The sequence below is a fragment of the Saccoglossus kowalevskii genome, chromosome 9, assembly GCF_978046115.1.
Source record: "Saccoglossus kowalevskii chromosome 9, keSacKowa6.1, whole genome shotgun sequence".
In the NCBI taxonomy this organism is placed as follows: Eukaryota; Metazoa; Hemichordata; class Enteropneusta; family Harrimaniidae; genus Saccoglossus; species Saccoglossus kowalevskii.
In genome coordinates, this window is record NC_140649.1 from 8,707,993 (window position 1) to 8,735,248 (window position 27,256).

General features: G+C 35.7%; 1 protein-coding gene across 1 annotated transcript; it reads right to left on the minus strand.

Annotated features, from left to right (window-relative positions):
- LOC100368912 (dystrophin-like) lies at positions 1-26,881 on the minus strand. Its single transcript, XM_085503125.1, has 17 exons — positions 26,771-26,881; positions 24,981-25,041; positions 24,669-24,730; positions 24,051-24,125; positions 19,754-19,958; positions 16,436-16,521; positions 16,128-16,207; positions 14,862-14,939; positions 13,994-14,102; positions 13,079-13,245; positions 12,321-12,454; positions 11,711-11,767; positions 11,008-11,190; positions 8,512-8,695; positions 7,618-7,951; positions 3,370-3,462; positions 1-1,305 (listed from the first exon to the last, which is right to left on the minus strand). Exons 1-17 carry the CDS (start codon positions 26,784-26,786, stop codon positions 1,295-1,297), a joined length of 1,935 nt encoding a protein of 644 aa, XP_085359251.1. The 5' UTR covers positions 26,787-26,881; the 3' UTR covers positions 1-1,294.
- Between the last annotated feature and the right edge of the window lie 375 nt (positions 26,882-27,256).

Sequence of the window (27,256 nt, forward strand, 5' to 3'; positions counted from 1 at the left end):
TGCAATGCAACAAATCAGATTTAACTTGTCTGTGCAACCATAGTTTAGACAGATTGTCTTCACGCAGACAGTTATGTCATGTTTGGGGGGGGGATAGCAGTTGTGACAACTGTTCATTTTAATATAAATTTAATAGAGATAATAAAAAGTTGCATAATGTTTCAGCCTTTCAAAATCTTAAAATATAAATATTTTTTTGAAAACAAAATGCTGTTTTTTGTTTCTTTGGGATTTCATTGTCAAAGTTTTACTGATATAAACATACAGATACTGTTTCTTTGGGATTTCATTGTCAAAGTTGTACTGATATAAACATACAGATACTTCAAATTGAAAATATGAAAACATTAAAGATTAATTGAACCTTTTCACCACCAGTTCCTTCCTTTCATCACAAATTTACAAAATAGTCTCGTTTATAGTCTGCATTTTCCTTCAGAATAATGAGACCAAAAAAAGACAATTTTTTTTGAGTAAAACTGAAGTTTGATTCAAATTTTGTCTGTTGGCTCCAAAATTAAGGGTTCATTTCCAGAATTATTGAAGAATATAAGAAAAGTGCAGAAAAATTCAGTCAAGGAAGTCTGGGAGTGAAAAGGTTAAAGTGTCATACTCATTGTATTCTACTCGTACATTTCATATGTGGTATGAGCCCCATATCAAACAGTATGGCAAAACGATTGGTATGAACCCCATATCGAACGTGGTGTGGCATGACTGACATTTTAATAACTTAGAAATAACAATAAAAATGCAATTCCTTTGGATTAATTCATGTACACAAATAGGAAATAAATCAAAGGCCATGTGTGTATTCCCTGTCCCTGAGAATACCAACAGAATAATAGATATACATAATAAAATGTGAGTGATGTTCAAAAGTCTTGGATCATATGCATCAATTAAACAATTGGTGATTCTCAGACAATAAACTTAACTTACAAACTTGAAGGGCAACAATCGTCAAGGTGGCAACGTGTGAAATATGTCGCCCGCACAGATGAATGTTGTATATATTTCAAAATAACTTCAAAGGCGAACCAGTTTCTACTGGTACGTTAAATATAATAATTTGATTGATAGAATACAATAATAATTTTGATTAAACAATAAGTTTGGCATTGGATATACAATGCATAATAAAAGTGTATAATAATTTAAATAAAACTTTGCATTGAACATTCTTCAAACAAATAATAAAAATCCAGTCATAGTGAAAATCCCTGCACTTAATGCTGACCAAATGAAATCACATAATGTCTATGAAGAATCCTTCAAACTGCTTTGCGTACGTTTATTCTGCATCTGAAAAAGATACGAAATAAATTAATACAAGTTGCAAGTTATTACGAGGATACTGCAAAGGTCGATGTGACTGTCTGAGTGCATACTTCGCAGCATCCTTATCATTATACATCTTTTCCTTCCAGGAATACATCATGGGAATGCCAAAATCCAAAATGTTCAGAACAGATTTCAGGTACTTTTTTGCGTGGGGTCCGGTCAAACCCTGGGGGCAGCCATGTTTGTTTTTTTATTATTAAAAGACGCTTATACGCGTAATCGTTCAACGTTTGGAATTTGCATTTCCTAATATGGTAGGATGAAATACCAAAAAATTACGGCACGCTGTAACTTATGGCGTTGAGTGACAGATGTATAATAATACGAGTTATTGGGGAACCGGATTGATTTAAATACAGTTGTATACAACATGTGTTTTTGGTTCCAAATTAGAAAACACATGGATTAGAAAATTGAAAAAAACACAGCTGGTGGCCCTTTAAGTATGATAGGCTGAATACAGTTCAAAATTGAAACAAAAATGGCTGCACAGACAAACAAAACTCAAAACAAAAAGGAACTAAAAATGGATGTATGCATCAAGTAAGCAAGATGACAATGACATTAAACACATACTACAGGTCAATGTGTTCCCATAGTTACAGAGTGCGAAATCCTAAATGAGGAATACTATGAAAAACAATACAATGACAGCATAATTAGTCTGCAGACATTGTGTGCAAAGTTTTAATAATTAACCTAAAAACAAATTACATATCTATGTCTATTTCACACAATTTATCCTGCTTACATTTTGGTGAAATTGTTCACATTTTCTGTAATTTCACTGAATTCAATTATAATTTTGAACCAAACAGGCAAAATGTGACATTGCTTTTAGTTTTTGATCAAAAATTTGGATATTTTTGAAACATTTCATGTGAAAAATAGCAGAACAAATTTGTGGATGGTGCCTGAGGTTGGCATTGAAAGGATTAAAACCTTTCTATCTGAAGATAAGATTTTAATGCAAGCATGTTCAGTCAGCATACATTAACATGTGAAAGAAGCATGTACCATTGTCATGGCAACTAAATATTAATAATATCAATGTAATCCATCAATTGTCATGACAATTTGGAATATCCAGTAGTTGTTCTCTTCACTTTCATCGTAAATTTACTGCAATATTCATCATCTAAATGTTTTTCAGCAACGTAATATACGATAAAATAAAATGCACATGCATGCAAGTAAACTTGCCCACTGCATATACATTTGTATACATGTACACTTACATACACTCTATTGCTAGTCAGAATGGTCATATTTTGTTTAAAAGAGGTATGATCGAACAAACTTAGATGGTAAAAATATTGACACTTCACTTCATTCAATCACACCCTCCCCATTTCTAGATTTTCTGTTTGAACAATCGCTTAGACGTTATGGTACATGTAACAAACATATTGGACAAGTATATAACAAGGTCACTGATAGAGGGCACTCTCAAAACATTTTTATGTTTTACCACCAGAGGGCGCCATCTCAGTATGTTCAGTGTCATTCTATTTAACCCATTAGTCATTTGAAATGCACTTTTTACCACAACTTCATAATATTAGGTTGAAAGAACTAGTTATTGATAGACACAGCCAACATACTTTTAACACATGAAATGTTACGCCCAAGATTGACTATTTGACAGTCTGAAGACAGTTGTATTTATTTTGACCAATTTTCAATTCAAAATGGCCACTAAAGTAGGACTTAATGCTTTGAGAAAACCACAAAATTATTGTTTCATTGAAACAAGATTGGATAATCTCTCTTTTTAATCACCTTTTTTGGCATTTACATGCATTTGTTGGAACATTTTACTCAGCAAAATACCAAGAGTTTGTAGTAATTTTATATTTTCTTAATTTTTACCAGTTTTTATCGCCAAGTTTATGCATATTTTCACATATTTTAGACCCTCTGACCAACCACAAAACATAAACACGCGGACAGAACTGTTAACCATAATAGCTCCAACTACCATGAAGGTATATGATTCATTCAGCTGCTAGGTTAAAAACTTACATTGTCTTGTTGCTCGGGAAACCAACGACGTCATGGCTTCTCCAACTTTCTGTGCAGCCACCATCATGTCATTTCCATCGCCATGGTAGTGACCTTGAACGTGAATAAGTAAAAATTTGATTAATATATGCATGTGATTTATATGAGAGCCGCTTATTCATTAAACAATCATTGTGATTCTGCAATTTATTTTTAAATACTGAAGAAAGGTATCGTATATTCACTGAATTTTATTTTCACTGAATCATTCCTTCAGCAAAAATAAATTCCAAGTGAAAATAAAGTATTTTACAGTAGAACCAGAATGAGCAGGTCCTTGTACACATTTCAAGAAAGACAAACTTTTGAGAATAGTGACATTTTGAAGCAGATTTCCATACAAAGTACTGAAAACAGTTTTAATTTTGTAACAAATAAGTGGTCAAGAATTTCCAAGAGTCAGAGAAAATCGCAAAATTTTGCAGCCGTGAAGTTTTTATTTGAAATCATGGACACAGCAAGTTGCAAATCAGAATCTGAACGATTTACAGCCGTTCTGAGAATTATTCGGACAGTCAGTTAGCAAAATGACTTGCAACTTTGCAAAACACTTTGGTCTTTGCCCAATCTAGACTTGTCGGTGCCACTTGAGTGACAGACACGTGGTTTGGGATGACTATTTCATAGGGGTTGTCGGCTTGGTGAATTGTAAGTATTATCTAGCGTGCGTTTACAGCAACCATTCTTTATTTTTTATAATTATATTTTAATTATTTTCAGTAATTTTGAAAATCACAAGTTGGGTGTTGCTTAAATCTGTCGAAAATGTCAACCCCCTCGCTCATTTTAGTCAATTGTACCTGTTACAAAAATGGTCTAATAACGGTCGTTAAACCGTCATTTTCAAACTGCAGTTAAAAAAGTGATTCGATCAAGAAAGGCACTTGATTTTCGAAAAGTCCATCAAACCGTTATAATCGGGTTTTCCGTCTGTGTATCCCTGACGTACTCTCCCACCTCGGTATAAAATCTAAAATGCACCAGTAATGTAAAAACAACGTTTAGTTTGGCCCCAAAACGGTCGCGAAACTGCAGCGCGTCCCGCTAAGAAACTTTACCTTGAGCCTTCCCGCCAACGACGAGTTCATTAATACCTGGGGTACTCAACACTCAGGAGTTGTTTTGTAAATTGCGCTATGTCAGGTAGACTCAGATGGTTATAACAATTTAAAATAACACTTTGAATGCATATACAACATATAATCTGTTAATATATGGTAACCAACACGTGTCGTTTTGAAAACAGCGTTTTACCCGCATCTTGCAAGATAATGGAATGATTTCAATTGTGGGCGTGCCAATACCACGGCGCCATCAAGTCTAGATTGGAAAAGACCCAAGCGTTTTGCAAAGTTCCAAGATATATTGCTAACTGACTGTCCGAATAATTCTCAGAACGGCTGTAACAATGGAGTTTCAGATGAAAACAATTATAATAGTCATAGCATTGCTAGTGTTTTATTTGTGTGTCTCGATGATTTATTCAAAAAGTACAAAACAAGAAGTTTACATTGCATGACTTATAAAGGACTATGTCAACGGTCTCCTCCAAGGCTAATTACACTCTTAGAAGCACATCTCCAATAGAACCAAATGTAAACAATCAGGTACACTAACTGAGCACTGGATCATTCAAATATTACTTATTTTGACCATGGATACACCTCTGCTGCTAATGGAGCAACTTTTCGTTTTTGATCATATCAATATTAATATTCCAAATTTAATTACATACATATAGACAAGGATTTGGAAGATGAAGATATGAATTGCAAGATGAACATAAAATGGTAATGCAAATACCGTAAAAACTCAATTAATTCGCGGTAGTAAAAATAATTATTTTTTCAAGTGCACAAAATAATAGCGTAAAAACGGAAATTATTGGTTTTTGGTGAGCGAATTAAAAGAGTACTTTTAGATCGATTTAAAAGAGTACTTTTAGATCGATTCAAAAAGGAGCTGTTTTCATAAATTTATTAGTGATTTGTTTTGTTTTCCAATGAACACGATTACAGGACGTTTTTTTAGTGCCTCTGAGACACGTGGCTAGCGACATTCATGGCGTATAGTCGGGCATAGAACACGCACTGCGTCAAGGACCATGCACCATGTTACACTTGAAATGAAACAGTGAAATGGCAAAGCTCACTCTGTACACAAACAATGAACACGTGGCTACAAAGTAGCCGTCTGGCTGCATTGCCTTTTTTTATTTTTCTAGACATCGCCCGGGCGATGTTATGGCAGATATTACGAAGCCCATCTTGTCTGGAAAAATAACCCTACGTTGATAAAAATGATCTCAGAAAATGTTTAGCAAAAATAATGTTTCGCGTTGACCAAATATAATCATGCAAAGTATAAAAGTTTCAATACATTGGTGAGAGGTCGCATTTTACGTGAACAAGAACATGCACTAAGAAGGAAAAGCCAAAGTCGAAACGGGGTGCATCATGGACATGACACAACACACGCTGCAACAACTGAGTGATCAGCGACATCATTTTGGGACGCAATTGAACTTCAGGTACTTCTTTGCGAAACTTGTTGCGCGGCGATGCTGACATCAAGTGTGTGTTGACCGAAGTTTGACCTCAAGTCATGCACTGAACTGGCATGTTACCTTAGCATCCTTTTTCTTTCGTGCCCCGCGTGTCAATCTAGTAAAATTGTTATTCTATCCAAAGGTACTGTAATTACGCAACTTGAATATAAATGTCGTTTATTTAGTGCACTGCTTTTCTAATTACGCAAATTTGTTTACCATATTGTACCGGCTCTGAATATTTCAACTTTGTAATGTATTGCTTTCATGATAATTAGTTTTTTTTAACCACGCGTTTGAATTACGAGTGACATTGGGCAATGACCTCCAGAGTTCATGCACTGATATTTGAATTCGGGCCACCCAGCTTGACGCAAATCAATTAAGTTACTAGTACTTGTCATTTGTTGACCGCTTAACACTGTGTTTTTTATCTAATCCGGTATAATCAAAATGTAACACGAGGTCAATCGCCCGACCAATCAAAAACCTCAATTTATGCACCATAGGGCGGTTTACTTAAATGACATAATAGAATAATGGCGAACACATCGTCGATGCAACCCTGTGAACCAGCGACGAAAAAGCCCTGTAATAATCTTTCCATCACCAAAATTCGTAATCGATGTGCTGACCGATGGATTTTTATCGACTAAGTAATAATCTTGCCCAACATCTGTAGTGTCGTGGGGGAATGATTTTTTTCAGGTCAAATCTTTACCAAACCTAAACTGTTTGCTAACTGAAAGGCTGTGATGACGGAGATCATCTGCGATTGCGGCTACACCAAGTACTGATAACATAAAAACTCAAACAAAATGTATATTTTTAATGTCTGCATGCAATATATTCTGAGTTATCTACTTTATTCTGGCCCGCGAATTAATAGGATACAATTTTAAACATGTTTTTGAACGCCGCAAATTAAAAGGACACATTTAAAAATTAGCGTTCAAAAATTAAATGGGTGCGCGAATTAATAGAGACTGCAAATTAATCAAGTTTTTACGGTAAGTGAGTTCTAAGGTTGTTTTTGCTAGAGTCCTCGTTTATCCATTTGCAAAGTTTGTAGTATGTATTTTTGAATTTGTGAAAATGACTCATTTCTTTTTGTGCAGTAAAACCTGTCCATGTTTCCACAGCATTCTACGTTGCTATTTTTGTGCATACATTATGTGATCTTCATCGCAAATCACCGTACGTAACCTTATCTGATAAAGCCTTGATATAAACAAACTACTGTAAAACATATTGAAATAGCTACATGCTATTTTAGCATATTTTGCTCGATACAAGAATTAACAGAATCTTAATTTAGCTAAAGTACCAACAATCTCATTGTGTTAATTGACTTTATTTTAAATTAGTTGCATTAGCGAATTAGCGAAATTACAGATTAGCTAAATTAGCTAAAATAACATGTTAGCGAAAAAGACGTGTTTTACAGTACATAATCACATTGCTTACTTCTTCAATTCTAAACACATTTCACAATAACATATTGTGACACTGCCGTAACAGACTATCATTACCAAACAGTGAAGTATGAAACTTTTTCACCCAATAAAACGTGTCCCTGTTACCTGAATGTTTTGTTTTACATACTTTTAGTGATCTAATGTATATTGCGAGCCTATTATGCGAGATTCCCCAGTACTTACTATCTGTGGTGTTCAGCGGATAAGCTGAGTCTAACCTCCTCAACAGATCATCCAATTCGGCTTCCTCTGATGGAAACATCTTTGATGCATTGACTTCTGGGTAATGTACTGTGCTTTGATTGACAAGATGTGGAGGGTAGAGTCGACTGTCAATGGTATCGTAAGCCTGCGTTGATTGCCTTGATTGGCCGGCTGGTGATTGGTATGTATGCAAAAACGCTGGTGCCGATATGTCCAATGGTCTTCGTGACGTCGGTTTCAATCTTCGATGTGAATCAGGACGTATTCCTGGTGATGGTGGTGACAGAGACGTCTGCGCCAACAACCGGGGCTCCTGTGGGTGAATTAAGTTAAGTAGAGGGGTCAAAGGTTAAGGGTTATTCAGTGCCCTTTAGGTGAACATTTCAGTCACTGTGGGAAACTTTTATATACAAGAACTTAATTTTCTAAATAATTAAAATCCTGTGAATGAGCTTGGCCAATTAAATTTTTATTTTGAATGTAAATTGGCCGAACAAATTCTTGTTTTGAACAACCCACTCTGTTATCAAATAATTTTAATTTATCAATCCGTACATGTATACCGTAACAGGGTTGACTCTTACTCTAGGAAAGGAGATGACCATTTTCAAGCGGACAGAAAGTGATCCCGATTGCCTTGGCCGTGTGCACTTGAACTTGTCTTTCAAAGTAAAAGCAATGTCCAATACTGTAAAATACTTTCGCTATTTTCGATGAAGGAATGATTCAGTTGAAATAAAATATAGCGAATGTACTTTTTTTTCAATATTTTACATTCAACTCGTCAAAAATCTGTGAAAATTAATTCCAGCTAAAGTAAAGTATTTTACAGTAACAAGAATCAAAGAATTCTAGGTAAATTCTTGTCCTTACCCGACTGAGTAATAATCTTAGTCTTCTGAGCTGTAAATCTAACTGTTTATTATGTTCTTCTAATATTTCCTGTTTTGCTTTCAGTTCATCGTGTTGTTCCATCCAATGCTCAGCTGTCATTCTGCTGACATCACTTTCTGATGCATCTTTGTTCCGCAACCTTTCCACTTCAATAACCAACCTCCTATGATAGTGTAAAATTTAAAAAATGAGACGTTGATTCCGTGTGAGATAGAGTGAAGTTAAGTTGTGTCATATTTTACAAAATTAACATGCAAAGTAGTTTCCCTATTTTTTTCAAATTTTGATGACAGCGAGCGCAAGATATTTACATACACCTAACTCGCGCACTCGGTAGGTAATTACCGAGGGACTTTGCAACATCCCCAGACACTTTGCTAGACGCCCCAACGACCGTTGTAGACGCAATAAAGTTACATACACTCTCACGTGACAGTTAATCAAAACACCGGACACGGTATGCTTTTCATGTGTGGGCACAAGGAAAGAGGGGTAGTTGGGATATTCCATTGCTTTGTAGGTATAACAATCTGTGTAACACTTGACATTTAATCAAAACCAGGGTTAGCGCCCAGTCAAACATTTATCAAACAATGTTTTATTCATTGTTGTTGTCAGACACTTTATTATGTCATGCATAGTTATGCTCGTTCATTTAATAAATAAATTATATTTTGAACGTTTCATTAATATAATTTGTTAATACAAATATGTAATACAACACCCCTAACATATAATGGAATTACCCTCGCGAGAACAGTTTAGTTTTGAGTGTGGTTTCTGGATTCATGTTTGAATTGCTCGCTGACTATAACATTATTGCTATTATGCCAAAGCGTGTAGACGAAGACACTCAGAAGGAGATTATTCGTCTTTTCTTTGATGGAAATAGTTTGCGAATGATCGCCAAAGAAGTTGGACAAGTGAGGGCAACGGTCCAAGGGATTGTGAGGCATTTCCGTCGTACCGTTTGGATACGTTCCGACAAGAGTAGCGGCCGTCGTCGACTGAAATCTACACAGGAAATCGTTGAGTTTATGGAATTTCGTCTCTTACAGAAACCATCCCTAACGGCAAAGAAAATACGCATGTCTCTCTTGAGGGAAAATATTTGCGTACAGGAAAATTTGCCTTCGGTGCGTACGGTACATCATATAATGAAAAGTGATTTGAATTATTCATTCAAAAAAATGAGTCAAACTCCTACTGAACAAGTTACTGAAAGAAATATGAAACGAATATTACAATATATAGACACTGTTTCTCAGCTTGATCCACAAACTTTGCACTTTTTCGACGAAACAGGTGTGAAGACAACGACGGCAAATCACAATTAGGGTCACAGTTTACGCCATCAAAGAGCTGTCGAGTTTCAACGCTATGCTTCTGACATCAATTTTACAGTGAACCTCTTACACAACGCCCGAGGTGTAAGTAACTTCAACATTTTAGACGGTCCTTCCAATGGACTCGAAATGCTTAATTTTTTTGAAGAGACCATGGAGTTATTCGACAAGAATGGGCAACATTTATTGTCACCAGGCGATACAGTAATAATGGATAATTGTGGTTTTCACCATGGCCGAATAACTGAGTCAGCGCTTCGTGAAATGTTGGCAACAAGAAATGTTACGCTACTTTTTCAACCACCATACATACTCACCTGAATTTAATTCATGTGAAATGTGTTTTTGTCAAGTGAAGAGAAAATGATATGTTTGCCGTGTTATTTACCGAGACTGCTATTATTGACGGACTTGCATCAATAACGCCCTTGATGTGGAATTGCCATAGACTAGATAACAATAAAAAATATACAAAATTTTTGCTGGTGGAGATTTATCACAAAACTTACTGGAAAGTGTAAATTGATAAATAAACATGTTTTTTCTTCAAAAATGTTGTCGATCTTTGATTATTTTTTTGTATGGGGTAGGTCTGCCACTAAAATTAACTGTTACAAGGTTAGGGTTGACCAATAGAAACACTGGATGGAGACATAAAACCGTTGACATTATTTGAATTCTTTACTTAGTTTGAGGTTAGATTATTGTTGATTATTTTGTTTTTAAAACAATTCGTTCCCCCGGAGTTTCAAATAATGATCAATCTTTTAAAATTAAAGTGTGTTTTACTGTCTGTGCGGCTTATTCAATCATAATATCACCCAGTTTTTGCACAATACGTATTTTTTGTTGTTCTTCGCCTAGATACACCTACAAAGCAATGGAATATTCCAACTACCCCTGGACCTGGACTGGGTCTTAAAAACAGACCAGATTTAATCCACACTTAGCGTTTCTTAACATTTTCCTCTTAGCCTGTAATAAAGAGCTGTGTGTAAACACCAATAATATTTCTGGATTTGTTACCATAGCAACTAATTTTATCATATTTAATGGTGATCACAATAACCAATGAAAGGTGTTCTGTGGATAAAACATAGAACGAGATTGCAACTCTTAATATATTTACCGATTTTCTCTTTCAAGCTCTTCTATAAGATCTTTAAGTTCTCTGACTTCTTTCACTGATGCAATGGACGTCTTACTGGAATACTGACTGTGATGTCTGACGTAATCCGTCATTAAACTTGCATCAGTTTGTTGTGGCTTATCTACTTTGACTGGAGCAGAAGTCTCTTCTACCTCTGCCAGTCTACAGTAATTAGTATTCAAGTACAAATATTAAAGCAATATAGAGAATTTATAGATGCATCTAACGCAACCATGTTAGACCACATGTGCATCAGAAACCGTATACATGTACTTGTGATTTTGTGAGAGAATTTTTGGCGGGGGAGGGGGGGGGGGTCAAACATGGCCGCCAATATTTCGACAATAACATCCTTAGAGATGTGCTTCTAAGCAAGAAAATTGCATAAACACAAACAAATTAAATCTAAACAAACAAGTTTTGAGAATATTCAAGATTCATATTGCATGTGTTGATTACCTAAAACACCACTGTCCTTGATGGGTCCCATTGTGGGTCTGTGTAACTTATACACATGTAAAATACAGTTTGTTTACATGAAATTCACACATGTGCCACACTGCGTTTCATGAACATCACAGAGACCATACAATAAAACTACTTGAAGACAAGTAACACGAAAATATCGTAAATAATGAGTAGACATAAACATATTGTGTACGAATAGATTTGCTTACTGTACCTTTTCGACAGCTTTCCGATCTTGGAATGCATTTCTGAATCTGAACGGTTCAAATCCCTGTAAATAAGGGCAGACATATTCAGTGTATGCAAATTAGGTGTAAATAGTCTCAGCATGTTTATACAGTCCAATTTAAATGTTACGAGACGATTAATGAGTAAACTTGTAAATTACACATCGCAAGAGATAACAACCATTATCAAGGTATTTTCTTTTTCACACTCCACCCTAGCAACACCACCCTAGCAACACTGACATTTTTAGGAGGCATTCATCGACAATAAATAACTTTTACGATCTGGGACAGGACACCACAAACAGAAAAGGCATTTAAATGTTTAATGAAGAACTGTGAATTGCTTTATTTTGTGAGAGACAAAAGTTCGTGAACTTCGCAAGTCAAAGAAAATTTTGAAATATTGAAGCAGTGAAGATTTCACTGACATTTTTAAGATTGTAACAGTGATTTTCACTGGGGTCCTAGGGAGTCATAATGACTTTTACTAGGGTCCTAGGAAATCACAATGACTTTTAGTAGGGTCCTCATAGATATGCCCAAATCATGGAATTATAATATTTCTAGCGAAGTTTACAGTTATTTATCACTTACGTTTCATATGAACTGTCGTAATCGCTGGTTGGTGGAATTGGCAAGTAATTAAGCTTAAATCGTCTTCTATGTTTTTTACTGAATCTATTTCTAACAGTTCTGGCAAATGCTTTGGCGTCATCTTTAGTTGAAGCCTGTAGTACAAGAGAGAAAATAAACACAGACAACTGGTGTTTAATAAACAGTGAACTGGTATGTAATGCATATTGCTACAAAGTTCTTTGAGGTCAATACTAGATGATAGAATAAGCATCTCAAAGCGACATGTTTTTAAAAATTAAATATTGTAATTACTCTAATAGAAATGCACATTAACCAACTGCATTTATTGAATGCTAGATCATTCAACTATGACATATTTTGACTATAGACACACCTGTCATTTACGCCATTACTAATAGTAAAATATGGTACATTTTTCCAAATACAAGTTTGTTTTGTAGCTAAACAAAGTTATCTTCAAAAAATAAAAAATAGTATTATGAATAACTGTGAATTGCCAAAAAGTTCAAAACCATACTGTAAAAACATTAAACTTTCGCTGGCATATAATTTCACTGTTTTTAGTATTTTCACTTGTTCTAGGTTTACAAATTTGGCAGCGAAACAAAATTCTATTGTTATTTTACATGTTCATGTGTATTATTAAATTCAGCAGATTTCACTTATAAGCGAAAATAGCGAAATGAAACTTGGTGAATAAGTAATGCTCTTACAGTAGCAACAAAAAAACAGATAGAAATAAAAGCCATACTCACAGCGACTACGAATTCTTGCACAGGATGACTGTGCTTGTGATTTTTACTGGAGCGATTAGTGAAGAAACATTCTTGGCAAAGATCAAAGTTGAAACATTTCAAACATTTGTAGCGGAAACCAACAACGGGAAATGCTTTACAAATATTGCACTTAACTTCGTGTTTCACTGCAATTAATGAAATGATGAGTAAACATGTCAACTTTTGATTCACTGTTATTAAATGAAAGACGGCATGTTAATATTATTACGTCATTCACTACAGATTAGTGCACAGCCTGCACAAATGCTAATCTACTAACTCTTCAGCAAAGATCACAACATTTTATACACAGGCAAAGTACGGGTTCATGGATATGTACCAGTAGAAAATAAGTCAAATAAAACAGAGCAAAATGTGAAATTCATTGTCTATCTGTGCTTGGGTATCGAGCAAAGCTCAAACATAATAAAATTCTTATTTTAATTGTGATAGAAAACTAAAATTCAAATACACCCAAACTATAACATTTTACATTGAAATACTCAATCAAAATTGTTAATGAAGGTATGTACTTTGCATTAAGTGTATTCTAAATTCTAGAATTTCAAGTTGAAGGGTGGATGGAAGACGATTTTAAACGGGATTTGCCACTTGTCATATTGGCGATTGGAAGTATAAACACCCATAATGCACTGCTTCATTTTACATTTTGCTATTTTATTTTCATGGTTGTTTGTAACATCGGGTTTTATATTTGATACTGCATTTCCTGTATAGAATGGTTCTCATTTATTCCTGTGTATTTGACCTAGGTCAAACTTAAATCGAGGCTGATGGGTACTCTTTTTAACTATAAAATTTACATAAAGTATGCATACAAAACAAGAAACAGGATATTGTCATGGTAATGACGGTATGCTAAATAAATCTTACTTGTCTCAGCCGTTGATAAGCGATGCATTGTGGGTAACCAAACCAATGTCTCCGGTTCAGCCATTAACCATTTCATAAAACTCTCTTGCATTAAAACTGATCCCATGCACTGAGAAGAAACATTAAAAAGAGAAAATATTCCTAACATGGCTTGATTATACTCTGGCAGTGCATAATTTCAAAGAGTGCAGTTGTACATACATGTATGTGGCAATTAATTTATTTATTAGGCCTAATGCATGACCCCTATAGGTCACACATATCCTGGTACTTTTGGGGGTATTGTATAACAGTAATAAATTCCACTTAAATCATACTTCAAATTTTTGTTGTGCTAAATGGTTTTTGCACAATGATGAGGGTTATTTTTTTTTAATTTTAAATGTTTTTTAAGTGAGTTCATAGTCGTGCATCAGAATGGGCAACATTTTTTGGTAATTCAAATGGACTATTAATGTACATTGTACAGTGGTATTTTTGTATGAATGTAAATAATATTTATTTGTGAGCAAATTTTATTATTATAATAGTATACTATATTCACAGTAGTAAAGCCAAATATGATCAATAATGTGTCAAAAAAGAGGGTAGGTACGGTAGGTATACTTTTTATATCAAATCTTGCAATTGTTTTTCAACAAGATGCTACAGGCATGTTTGTCCATATGGTTACACAGGATCATTTAGTAACGAAAATTTTCATAAAACATTGTGATGCATATGTATGGAGTTGACATATTTGTGCCAATAATTTTCCCAGCATGCAGCAAGAAACAGGAAGTGAACACACTTTCCAGTTTAGCCTCAGAAAGAGTCAGTATAAATTCTACAATTTTGTCGTATTATTTATCTAAATGAGCCCACTTACCGATTCAAATGCGCTTGTAACTGACGAGTTAACGTTGTATCCACCGAACACTGACACTTCGTAGATTGCATCTACAACCTGCAAAACAGAAACACATTTGTCAGAGATGAGATATAACAAAACAATTTCGGAATATCTGAATCAACTACTGTTTGCATCACGTTATCAGAGTTAGTTATTTCCCCACGAGACTTCTCTGCTGACAGTACTAGTATGTATTACAATACAATCAGAGATGCATAGCTAGAGGAATATGGATGTAAAGCTTGCATAGTTGTTGGAATGCAACAAGACTAAAGATATAAAGCTATAATTGTATAAAGTTTTCATAAATGAATTCAGATATTTGATAGGTCTGAAACCATTTGAGAGACAAAATTGAAAGTGGGTTGGGTAATCTACTGTTTGCATCACGTTATCAGAGTTAGTTATTTCCCCACGAGACTTCTCTGCTGACAGTACTAGCATGTATTACAATACAATCAGAGATGCATAGCTAGAGGAATATGGATGTAAAGCTTGTATAGTTGTTGGAATGCAACAAGACTAAAGATACAAGTATAAAGCTATAATTGTATAAAGTTTTCATAAATGAATTCAGATATTTGATAGGTCTGAAACCATTTGAGAGACAAAATTGAAAGTGGGTTGGGTAATCCGTATTATAGAAGTTATCCCAGGGTCTTGATGACCTTTACAATACAAGCCCCGACACCAGATGAACGCAATCACAAGGCAGCAATATTAGGGTTTGCATTACCCTGGAATCGAGGCATGCCCCAAGGTCTGAGGACTATAAAACTTCTCTGGCATCAGTCGGCTATTGCCTGGAAATTTTATTTGAGGATTGAAAATTATGCAAACGTAAACATCGTCAATCATCTGGAGATCAATTTTGAGTGCAGCAACTGAATTCGTCGATTAAAAGTGGTTTCAGACCTCACACATATATTCCAAGCAAATTGTAGATGTCTCAGAGTATGGAATGCACATACATGTATATTCTGAGCGAATTGCAGACCTTTGAGCAGACAAAGATTCTTGGTGTATTTCAGACATCTCAGAACTTTGAGAAGGCAAAGATTGTAGGTATATTTTAAAGATCTCAAACCTTGGAACATGCAAAGATTCTAGGTGTATTTTAGAGGTCTCAAACCTTGGAACATGCAAAGGATGCATGATGTAGGTATGCCAACCATAGAATACATATTTACAGTTCAGACACTATTTAAAGAATAAAATAGAATATTTTTCATTTTTACTTACAGCCATCATATCTTGCATGAAAGCAGTCATAGATTTTTTTCCAATTGTTCCATTTAAATCACAAAGCTGCTCGCATAGATCTAATGAATAAAAAAAAAGCTTTGATGAATATACAACAAATGTAATTTTTATTTTAAATGTGCATTCTGATTTTAATTTGTGTTTCTGGTCATCACGCATTTCAATTAAAAGAGGGAGCATCATTTTTTATATAGGGTTTTTGTCAGAAAAGGGAAACAGAAAATTCAATCTAAAATAAAGTTAAATAAGATTTTCTGGTTATATAAATCAGAAATATTGATACTCACATAGGTTTTTATCTGTGATTGTTGCTGCACTCATTACTACTAGACCAATCTTAACAGAGAGTACTCGAATGCAACCAGTTCTACCTCTGCAAACAAACAAACAAACAACAATCATGTAAATGATGTAAGATTTAGAATATTCAAATTTCAAATAATTATTTATTCAGTCCAACTACTCAAATCAATGGTTGTACATTTATTGTAAATTGTAAAGCTACAGACTGGCCGCCATTTCACAACTTTGACAAAATTGAGACAAAATTAAGTCATGACTTCGAAGAAGAGCTGACCAACATGCACGATAGTATGTTATCATATACCTCGTATTGCCCGGCCTCGTAACACTATGGGAATCCCGATGCACGAGCAGTGCAATAATTTTCCATATCACGCCCGGGCCCCATTTACCATATTTGGTAAACGCGTCTATTTCCTGGAACTACTTTCTGTTTATAAACAACGCGCATAATTTGCGTCTGTGCTTCGATAATGGCTGACGATATTATTATGTGGATGGAAAATATACCGAAAACACCAGTTGGACTCATTATTACCCTGACGAAAGCCGACATTCCACCACAACCAATCATAAATATAACTAGTCACAAAAACGTGTCAAGTTTACAGCACTACGATACTCACATTCAGCTGGCATCGGTGTCGCAGGATACACCCAGTGACACCGATGCCAGCTGACCGTCTGACGATACTGTCTCTCAACGGAAGATCGTCGGCGCATTTCAGCTATTGTTGGTTACGCCAGAATCTGGAACTGTAAACCAAACTGCTTCTTGTCAAGCAATTGTTTCTCGTTCACCGACTACGGTTTTCAACAACTGTGAAATTAACGTGTCTTTACCAGTCTTTACCTGTGGCTACAACATCAGCTCTAAGAAATCGTCCGTTGTCGGACGGTCAGTAAACGACCAACTTAGCTGGACTGTAGTGTCCATTCTTATGAAAGCAAGTTTATAATGAGTTCGTATTTATTACCGTTAAAATATTGTTATAAATTTATGTTCATTTGCTGTTTCATTAAAACGTAATTTGTGGATATATTTGGTGACATTCGTTTGTCTATAGATCCCTGTCACTGACGTCATGCGGTACCGGTCTATTGTGTGAGAGACGTTTGCGTCATTTAGAATCCTCCGTATAAATCCGCACCAGTAAAAAAGGCCCGTATCGAAACCCGGGTGAAATCGAATAGATTTTCTTTTTGGCCAGACGAGCGAAAAATAACATTACTAAAGACTTTTTTTTCATATAAGGTATATGATAAAACCTTTATGGACTAGATACGGCTTTTGCTGCCCTCGATCGTATGGCCTCGCGCCGCAAAAGCCGTATCCAGTCCATAAAGAATAATGTTGCACACCCTTTTGTTAGCTTCTAGTTTTAAATCGCATTCTCTGATTGGTGTAGTCCCACAATGGGATGCTGGCAGTGCAGACCACATAAAACGACCAGACATGATAAACTATGCTTAGAACACATTATGTGACGGAAAAAGCCCATGCTGTTACATTGAGTATGTTATACAGACCACCTTCCTCAATGCAACAGCTGTGGCTGGCTTAGTTGCATAAAATTCTTTTCTTTTACTGGAAGTTGATGTTTTTGAGTCAATCATCCCATGAGGATAGTCTTCCAAAGCCAAGATTGACCGTGTATTTGTTTGGATCTTATTTACTCAAAATGATTGCAATTAGCAAATTCAAATAAGTGGGAGACCCTAATTGTAGTCTGGGTACTACATTGTACCCTAGTCTGTGTACTACGTTGTACCCTAGTCTGAGTACTACGTTGCACCATAGTCTGGATACTACATTGCACCATAATATGGGTACTACATTGTACCATAGTCTGGGTACTACATTGCACCATAATATATACCATAGTCTGGGTACTACATTGCACCATAATATATACCATAGTCTGGGTACTACATTGTACCCTAGTCTGGGTACTACATTGCACCATATTCTGGGTACTACATTGCACCATAGTTCAGGTACTACATTGCACTGTAGTCAGGGTACTACATTGCACCATAGTCAGGGTACTACATTGCACCATAGTCCGGTACTACATTGTACCATAGTCTGGGTACTGCATTGTACCATAGTCCGGGTACTGCATTCTACCATAGTCCAGGTACTACATTGTACCCTAGTCTGGGTACTACATTGCACCATATTCTGGGTACTACATTGCACCATAGTTCAGGTACTACATTGCACCGTAGTCCGGGTACTACATTGCACCATAGTCCGGGTACTACATTGCACCATAATAAGGGTACTACATTGCACCATAGTCTGGGTACTACATTGCACCATAGTTTGGGTACTGCATTGTACCATAGTCTGGGTACTACATTGCACCATAATATATACCATAGTCTGGGTACTACATTGTACCATAATAAGGGTACTACATTGCACCATAGTCTGGGTACTACATTGCACCATAGTCTGGGTACTACATTGCACCATAGTCTGGGTACTACATTGTACCATGGTCTGGGTGCTACATTGTACTGTAGTCTGAGTACCAAAATGCACCACAGTCTGGGGTAATGCATTGTACCATAGTCCAGGTACTACATTGTACCATAGTCCGGGTACTACATTAAACCATAGTCAGGGTACTACATTATACCATAGTCTGGGTACTACATTGTACCATAGTCTGGGTACTGCATTGTACCATAGTCTGGGTACTTTATTGCACCATAGTCTGGGTACTGCATTGTACCGTAGTCTGAGTTCCAAAATGCACCACAGTCTGGGGTACTGTATTGTACCATAGTATGGATACTAAATTGTACCATAGTCTGGGTACTACATTGTACCGTAGTCGGGGTACTACATTGTACCATAGTCTGGGTACTACATTGCACCATAGTCTGGGTACTGCATTGTACCGTAGTCTGCGTACTACATTGCACCATAGTCTGGGTACTGCATTGTACCGTAGTCTGCGTACTACATTGTACCATAGTCTGGGTACTGCATTGTACCATAGTCTGGGTACTACATTGTACCGTAGCAGTACCAATTGTGACAGAGATATGAATTTTCAATGTGTATAATATTCTTGGGATTTATAATAGAATTGACTTCTCAAAAATGCTTGCATAATTTTCTTTATACAAACCACGTCATACAATTGACAACAGGGATAATACAAATACCTTCCTTGATAACATAAAAACTCCTTTCCTTAGAAACCACCTCTGCCCAAACTGACCCGAGGGTTTCTTTTCAGTAATTGATTAATTACCACAAAAAGACAAGAAGTTAAAATACTCACATATCGTAAAGATTAAGTATCCAATTAAGAAGAAGATCAGAATGTAATGGGACATCGATCAACTTTGGCATCATCTGTTTCGTCATGTAGTAAATATCAGTGATAATACCGAGCAAATCCATAATGTCCATGACTGAATCGTTGCGATCACGGAAACCGTGCTGTTCAAAGACGCTACGAATCGTTGACATGGCAACAACATGGACTGGAAAAATACAATAAAAGGTGATGAAAATCTAATCATGATGAAAGTTTGAAGAAAAATAATTATATACTTTAAAATACTTTATTTTTGCTATTTTCACTGAAGGAATGATTCAGTGAAAATAAAATCCAGCGAATAAATCTTTTTTTCTATATTTTACATTCAACATGTCAAAAATCAGTGATAATAAATTCCGTACAAAATTAATTCCAGCTAAAATAAAGTATTTTACAGTAGTTTATCATTATATTTGTTGGAATTAAATTAAAAATGCTGTGAAAATTTTGACACAAATTCCATCATCATCATTATCCAAATATCCAAAAGAAACACTGGATTGTATTGGATCACTCCATTAGTATTGCATAGACAGACTTATTAAGATGACAGAGGTGTGGTCATGAAAAGCCATACAATAAATGCATAAAACAAAATTTGGTTTATGTGCACTTCTACTGAAAATGCATTTTTAATAGAGCAAATCCGGTATATAATCTACCGTACTTCCCTGAGTATAAGCCCAGGGGAGTGAACATGTAAAATCAGGAAAATTAGGGGGTGGGCTTATACTCGAGGACCACCTCAGAAAAGATAATTTTTGAAAGGGGTTTAAAATTGTAATCCTCTTCCAAACCTCGAAAAATCATCGAAATTACATTTTTCGTTCACAGCGCCGGTCTCGGAGAAATATTACCATTTTTTCATTTCCACAACACTTTTTACAATGAAGAAACAAATATGTTCATAAAAATACACACATTTTATTACAATTCGGTTTACATATCGTCTGAATTTACGGTGCAAAAATGGGTAGGGTCTGTAGGAAAACTGTCGAAGGCAGGATCTTTATCATTATCTTTGTAGTGGAATGTTTTTGATCACTCGCAAACTCTCGATACAAAGCAATTTCCGCCATGGTGTTTTTCATCATGATTTGACCTGAACAACTTCCTTTGACCTAACAGGTCATGTCTTTCGTTAACCATGCACAATTAATGCGAGTTTTCTTGTAAAAAGCAGAAACCAAACTACCGTACCAATCATGATTATTATGCAATGAAATACACTTTTAAGTGCATATTTTAATAAATGTCGTCGACGCCCAGTAAAAAAACCCTGGGCCTATACTCGGGATGCCCTCAACTTGTTAAATGTCTAAAAACAGAGGGTGGGCTTATACTCAGGGAGGGGCTTATACCCGGGGAAGTACGGTAATACAGGAACACAAATGTGAGCTTTCAATGCGCTAGTTGTTCAATATAACCCAAAGCTTGATTTAAGGTAGAGATGCAGTTTACCTGACATGTATTTTAATTAGTTAATTAGGAAACCAAGATGACCTCCCTTGTCTACAAAACTATATATTTTCGGAAAGCTTATTGTATGAATTTTAAAATTTTGTTAGTATTTTTCTTTTATGGACACTGTAGTTTGAAATAAGCACAAAAATTAGCTTCTAAACCATGCTTCTGTTTCCTGTCAAAATTGATTTATGGGTACATCTGTTTACTATGAAGGAAACGCCATCTTGAAAACTGTCTACCAGTTGTCAATTTTGCAGGGCAGCAGCCTAAATTTCACTACTTCAAGTTTATGCATGAATTAACACCCAGGCTAGTTGTCTGTACGATTGTTGTAACACTGTTCAACCAAAAACAATGCCCCGATGGCGTTTTGAAGATGAACATGTTACCAATATTTACGAGAGTTTAGATTCCAAATAAATTTATCTCAGGGTAGGGAACGAGGGGATACTGTTGACTTCCGATTTCATACAAGTGTGCACATAGTAACGACATAAAATAGAACACCAAGCGAGACACAGGTCAAATAGGTTTAAATCTATATATATTCGTGGTAACAAGTAAACATTAACAACAACAAAGTTGTACATAAATAAACAAAATAATGTTACTATATCACAAATAGTCAACAATAATAATGCCTTAATCTACACAGCAATACTGTCTGTTATGACCCTTAACCTAACGTATCTATGCCAATACTGTCGCTACGTCGGTAGTGCTAAACGATGGGTAGTCTGTCACGTCGCGTTTAGTCAGCGGTACTATCACACTCAACTACAACGCCTATGTTATATTGCAAGAGCCCTGCTCGGCAACTATAACCCCTAGACTAATCTATTCTCAAAGTATCTCCAAATACTCAAATAAAAACCCAACAACCAATACACTAACACTATGCTTCAGGTATTACTATTAACACCACATAGAACCAATCACTAGCCTAAGTATTAACAACCCGTAATTCTCATTGGTCAATCCCTGACTGAACCAAACACATTACAACAATAGGTATCACAATACAGTTTGCGTCAATATTGTCAACACTCTGACAATCATCTGAATAATAATAATAAAATACAGTGCAATCAAACAACTACTTAACTATGCATGTACTTAACACAACAATAATATAACTTGCAACGCAGTTGCACAAGAGTCACGCATTAAACCAAACCAGTTCATATGTCTCAGACTGTCACAGTCAAGAACACAGTTCTCTGTTGGATACTGGACGGAATGTCTCTATCACTACACAGCGGTATCATACAACAAACTCTGTATACCCGTGGACGGTTTGCAGTTCAATGTTCTCTTCATATACAGCACACACTCTCAGGCGATAAAGGTTCTTCGACACAGCGTTGAAAATCTCAAAGTGTTTCTGCCAAATGGAAAATCGGCCATAGCTTCCGCTGTATCTTATGGTTTTGCAGTTTCACAAATCAATGCACAATATTCACAGACCTGTAACACGTCTGTGCAATAAATCAAGTTCATCACAATAATTCGAATGTCACGATAATCAGATGACATGGAATAACACAGCAACCATGTTTATATTCGAATCGATGAAAGGAATGAGTCGCCAGTTGACTCACATACATAAATACGGCAGTACAATGATGTATAGTCGATCGTCACACTCTACATGTGCGCAGCCATCTTTGTTATAATGTTGTTATCTCACAAATCGCGTGATCGAGGTTTGTATTCACGCGCGTATGCGTACGCGTAGTGTTAACTCACGATTTCTGAAAAGGAGCTGCAGAAATGTCAATTCTGGTCGGATTAACTCGACATTTGCATCGGCAGAGTCTCTGGTCTCTTTTCTCATCAGAATGTAGCTCTGAGATCAAATCCGGGCACAATACGTCCAACACCAGCCAAATCTTTCAGCAGCCCATCTCCGGCATGTCCCAGTACGCCGCCATCATGAAGTAAAAGGGGCGACTCCCTAAGATAACGCAGAATATTTTCCCGCGCTCACAGTACCCATCAAATTACATTAGCATCTAGCAAAACAGAACAAATCAAGACCGCGCTAGGCAGTCATAGAAAGGGAAAATCCCCAGATATATGCCAATGCATGTATCAATTGGGTATCGCCCTCTAGGCACAATTCCTAACACATGGTATTATGATTTCGTAAGATCTATAAATATCCCACACAAAGTGTAATCTCTGGTACATGTTCTGACACGTCTGCTTTCGCTTTCAATCAAGGGCTGAACCAACAGCGTTCTAACGGAGAGTTCTCCAACTAGCTAAATCACACAAAATAAGATCACCAAATCCTACAGTAAATTCGACATGGTTACAAACACATTATCAATCATTTGTGAAAATTTCAAAACAAAAGGTCAAAGCGTTTAAGAGCTATTTTTTTTTAAAGTTCTGGGATGTGCACTAAAAAGAAGCTAAGACAATTGCTAATTTGCATAACAATTCACTCAGTAAGAAGTTTGCTAATGCTCATAATTAAAATGGCTGTAACAGTTTCAAATTTAAATGTATTATTGTTTTGTTAAAAGTTAAATACAGTGCATAATATGGAGTTCCCGTCATTTCTTTTTTTCACCATGTTTCTTTTTTATTATTTATGTACAGCCTTGCTAAATCTTGCTAAGCATTCAAAAGAGAGAATGTTTGCATCTGTTATCTATATTTTAAAATCGTTTTTTGAGTATGTTCCACTATTCACAATTCTACAAAATTTCAACAGTCTATAGCCAAGACTATTTGGATAATAAAAAGCAAAAAAAAAAAATTTCACCTTAACACTTACATTTAAGAAACTTTTGCATAGCCCTGAGTTTAACAGCAGCACGATAAGCTCCATATTGGATGTTGTTGAACGTGTCTGTATAAGAAAAAAAGACCTTATTATAAAACATTAAAAAAGAAGAGAGTTCACCATAAATTTGATGAAAACGCATTCTCATTAGCATTCAAGTGTGTGTGTGTTTTTTTCGGGTGGTATTGTCTGCTTGAACAAATTATACAAGACAAAAGTTAAAAGCAAGAATTATTCTTGTTTGTTTGCATAGGTGATAAAATATAACCTGTGAATCCATGACAACAATATTACTAATACTTTTGTTTCTCAAGATAACACTACTTTAATAATGAAGCCCTCCCTGTACCTTCTGAGGTCAATTTACCTTATAATATTAACTATGCAAATTTATTCAAACCTTGTATACAAAGAGCCAGCTTAAAAGATCAAATCTAATCAGAAATACTCTAAAGTCTCTGTTTAACTGCTGCATGCTGGGAATTCCTCCAAAATCATGTGATCTTCAATCAACCAATCAAATGAAGTTATCATGATCTTTGACCATCATTCCTTAGCTGTTTACAGAATCACAAATCACATAAACTGCATAGAAACCGGAAAACTCACCTAAATATTGCATAAACTTAACAAAATTTGGATGGTCCCACTGCGTCCTCTCTGTATAGTGACTAAAATTACAAAGAATACCAAAAGATAAGGTTATGAAACGATGATTTTAATAATTTTTAAAATATGCAAAATACTGTTGTCAAACAATCATTCACTGGTACAGTGTACAATAAAAATTCCTGTAAAATCATATGACGATTGTATATACGATTACATAGAACAGACCACAGTCCCTCTATCATAGAGGGACTGTGAACAGACCATCACCTAAACCATTTTAAATGCAAAAGAATAATTTCCATAACTTACTTTATGTAATAAGGTATTCCTGAGTTTGTTTCTGATCGATCCCAGCCTTCCAATCCATAGTCTAAAAATAATAGCATTCTGTTAATTTGAGTTGTTTGACTACTGTGGAATCTTTAAATATTTATTTTCAAGATTTTCGTGAGCATCTATAAATCATAAACACATGCAAACACTTTGCATTTCTATTTCATTTTTGTAGTAATTTATTCGTCAGTGTTGAGAGCAATCATAAACAATCTAACCAATTACGAGCCTTAACAGATGAATATAATTCGTACATAAATCAACGGTGGTCACATAAGTTTCAACTTCTTCTTTGACATTGGCTTGCTTTCACAATTTAAGGTTCTATGCCAAACAATATAGTTCCAATTGTAAATTCTTTTCTTCAGCGAATCAATCACAGTAGTTTCAAGTGTTTTAAACAAATTTGATTGGATCTATATTTTGCATTCATGGCAGTAAATCGGCCAATGATTGAAGGGCTTGCAAAGACTCAAAGTATCCTCTTTAGATTTGAATGAAGCAGAAGGACCTTTCTGTATAAATGTTCATAAATATTCATAAATGTCCATAAAAAAAGTCACGCCTTCATGAAACCCAGTGAAGATGACACACGATCACTAATAGTAGCATTAGTGAGCCAACACCCACAAGAGAAATGACGTGACACTGTGTGCTTCCACTGGAAGGTTTAGTGATGACTCTACATTACTGTCCGCAGTCTGATCATAACTTATAGGGCGATGGTTGTCGCACAGCGCATGTGTGTTGATAAACGTTGATTTTCCCACAATTCAATGCAATTTTCTAATAAAATCACAAATACAAGTGTTGTTTTGGGCACCACTTACACTAATTACCATTGGTGACTCCTTCGAAAAATACAAAATTGAAGCTTGATAATCTCTCGGCTCTCGAAGAGCGCATTGATTTGTGGGAAAATTAATGTTTACCAGCACAAATGTCGCATATACAGTGCCGCATCACAGAGTTTTATACCAGCGGTTATTTATCATCATGCATTTACTTTATAAAGTGGTCTGGAGGTATCTACAGCACACCCCTTGTTGCCCTTCATTATTGTTGATCAAAAAATACCTTATTTAGACAAAAACATTCCCTTCATCTTTATGAATATTCATGAATTTCACAATTTAAACTGAAACGAGAGGTTTCTATTGGTCAATTGAATAACATTTTAAATAACATCGTTGCGAACTGTGCTGATTGTGGATTCAACTGCCAGTGAAATTTGTACAAATGATTATAAAGATGAAGGAACCTTTGTTGCGCCGAGAGTACACAACTTGTTTGGCAGTACTGTGCAAATGACACACCTTCATATTTTCACATACAACTATTATTGGAAGTGAAACGACGGTGTTTGCATTGTCCTTCACAACACAGCTCCCGTATCATGAATAAGTGTGACATTAACAAAGCGCAGTGCAGTGGCAGGCAGGCAATGATACATTATTGTTGATGTGCCGGGTCAGAACGTCAGTTGATTCGATGCTGGCACAATGCCTCGTACACTGTATGACCAACAAAAGCATAAATAGTGGTGATAGGAAATATACAATTTAGAGTCTGTGGCATCAGACTGTCAGAATGATCGTTCGCCTGGGATCACTCTGAGATCATCGCCGGACAATTTGAAATGGACGCGGTGTTGACTGTTGGTTGTTGTTTCAAATCTGTGATCAATAACCATTGTTGTCACACGTTTCGCGTTTATATACGATTACAGTAAACATGACGATATTATAAAGTGCATGAACTTTTACCTCGTTCCTCGTTCATCACTGGGTGCAGTCTCGAGTAGTTAAATAAGTAAGCAAGCACGGATGAACACAGCCCGACGTTTAACGAAAGGACGCCATCACATCTCAAGCAAAATGGACGCCATTTACATTTACGGTGATACTATTTTCAAAAGGGTGTGTCCTGGGGGTCGTGCAGGGCCCAAAATAAGTCATATTTATTTATTTGCGTATATATTTTTTAGGCATCTGTAATTTTATGTGTACGTTAGTTGTATCTATTCTTACATAAATAATGTTCGAAACAACGTTATAGAGACGTATTTCATTCTAATCTATCATTCAAAAATAGCCAGTCTTCGTAGAGGGCGCACTACATTTGAAAGTTACTATTATGTCCAAAATCTACTCGACAGCAAACGGGATTATGATTCACAATTATATATTACAAAAAAATTGCTCATGTAATAATCATTTTAAGTTTCTTATTTTTGTTATTCAATAACTATG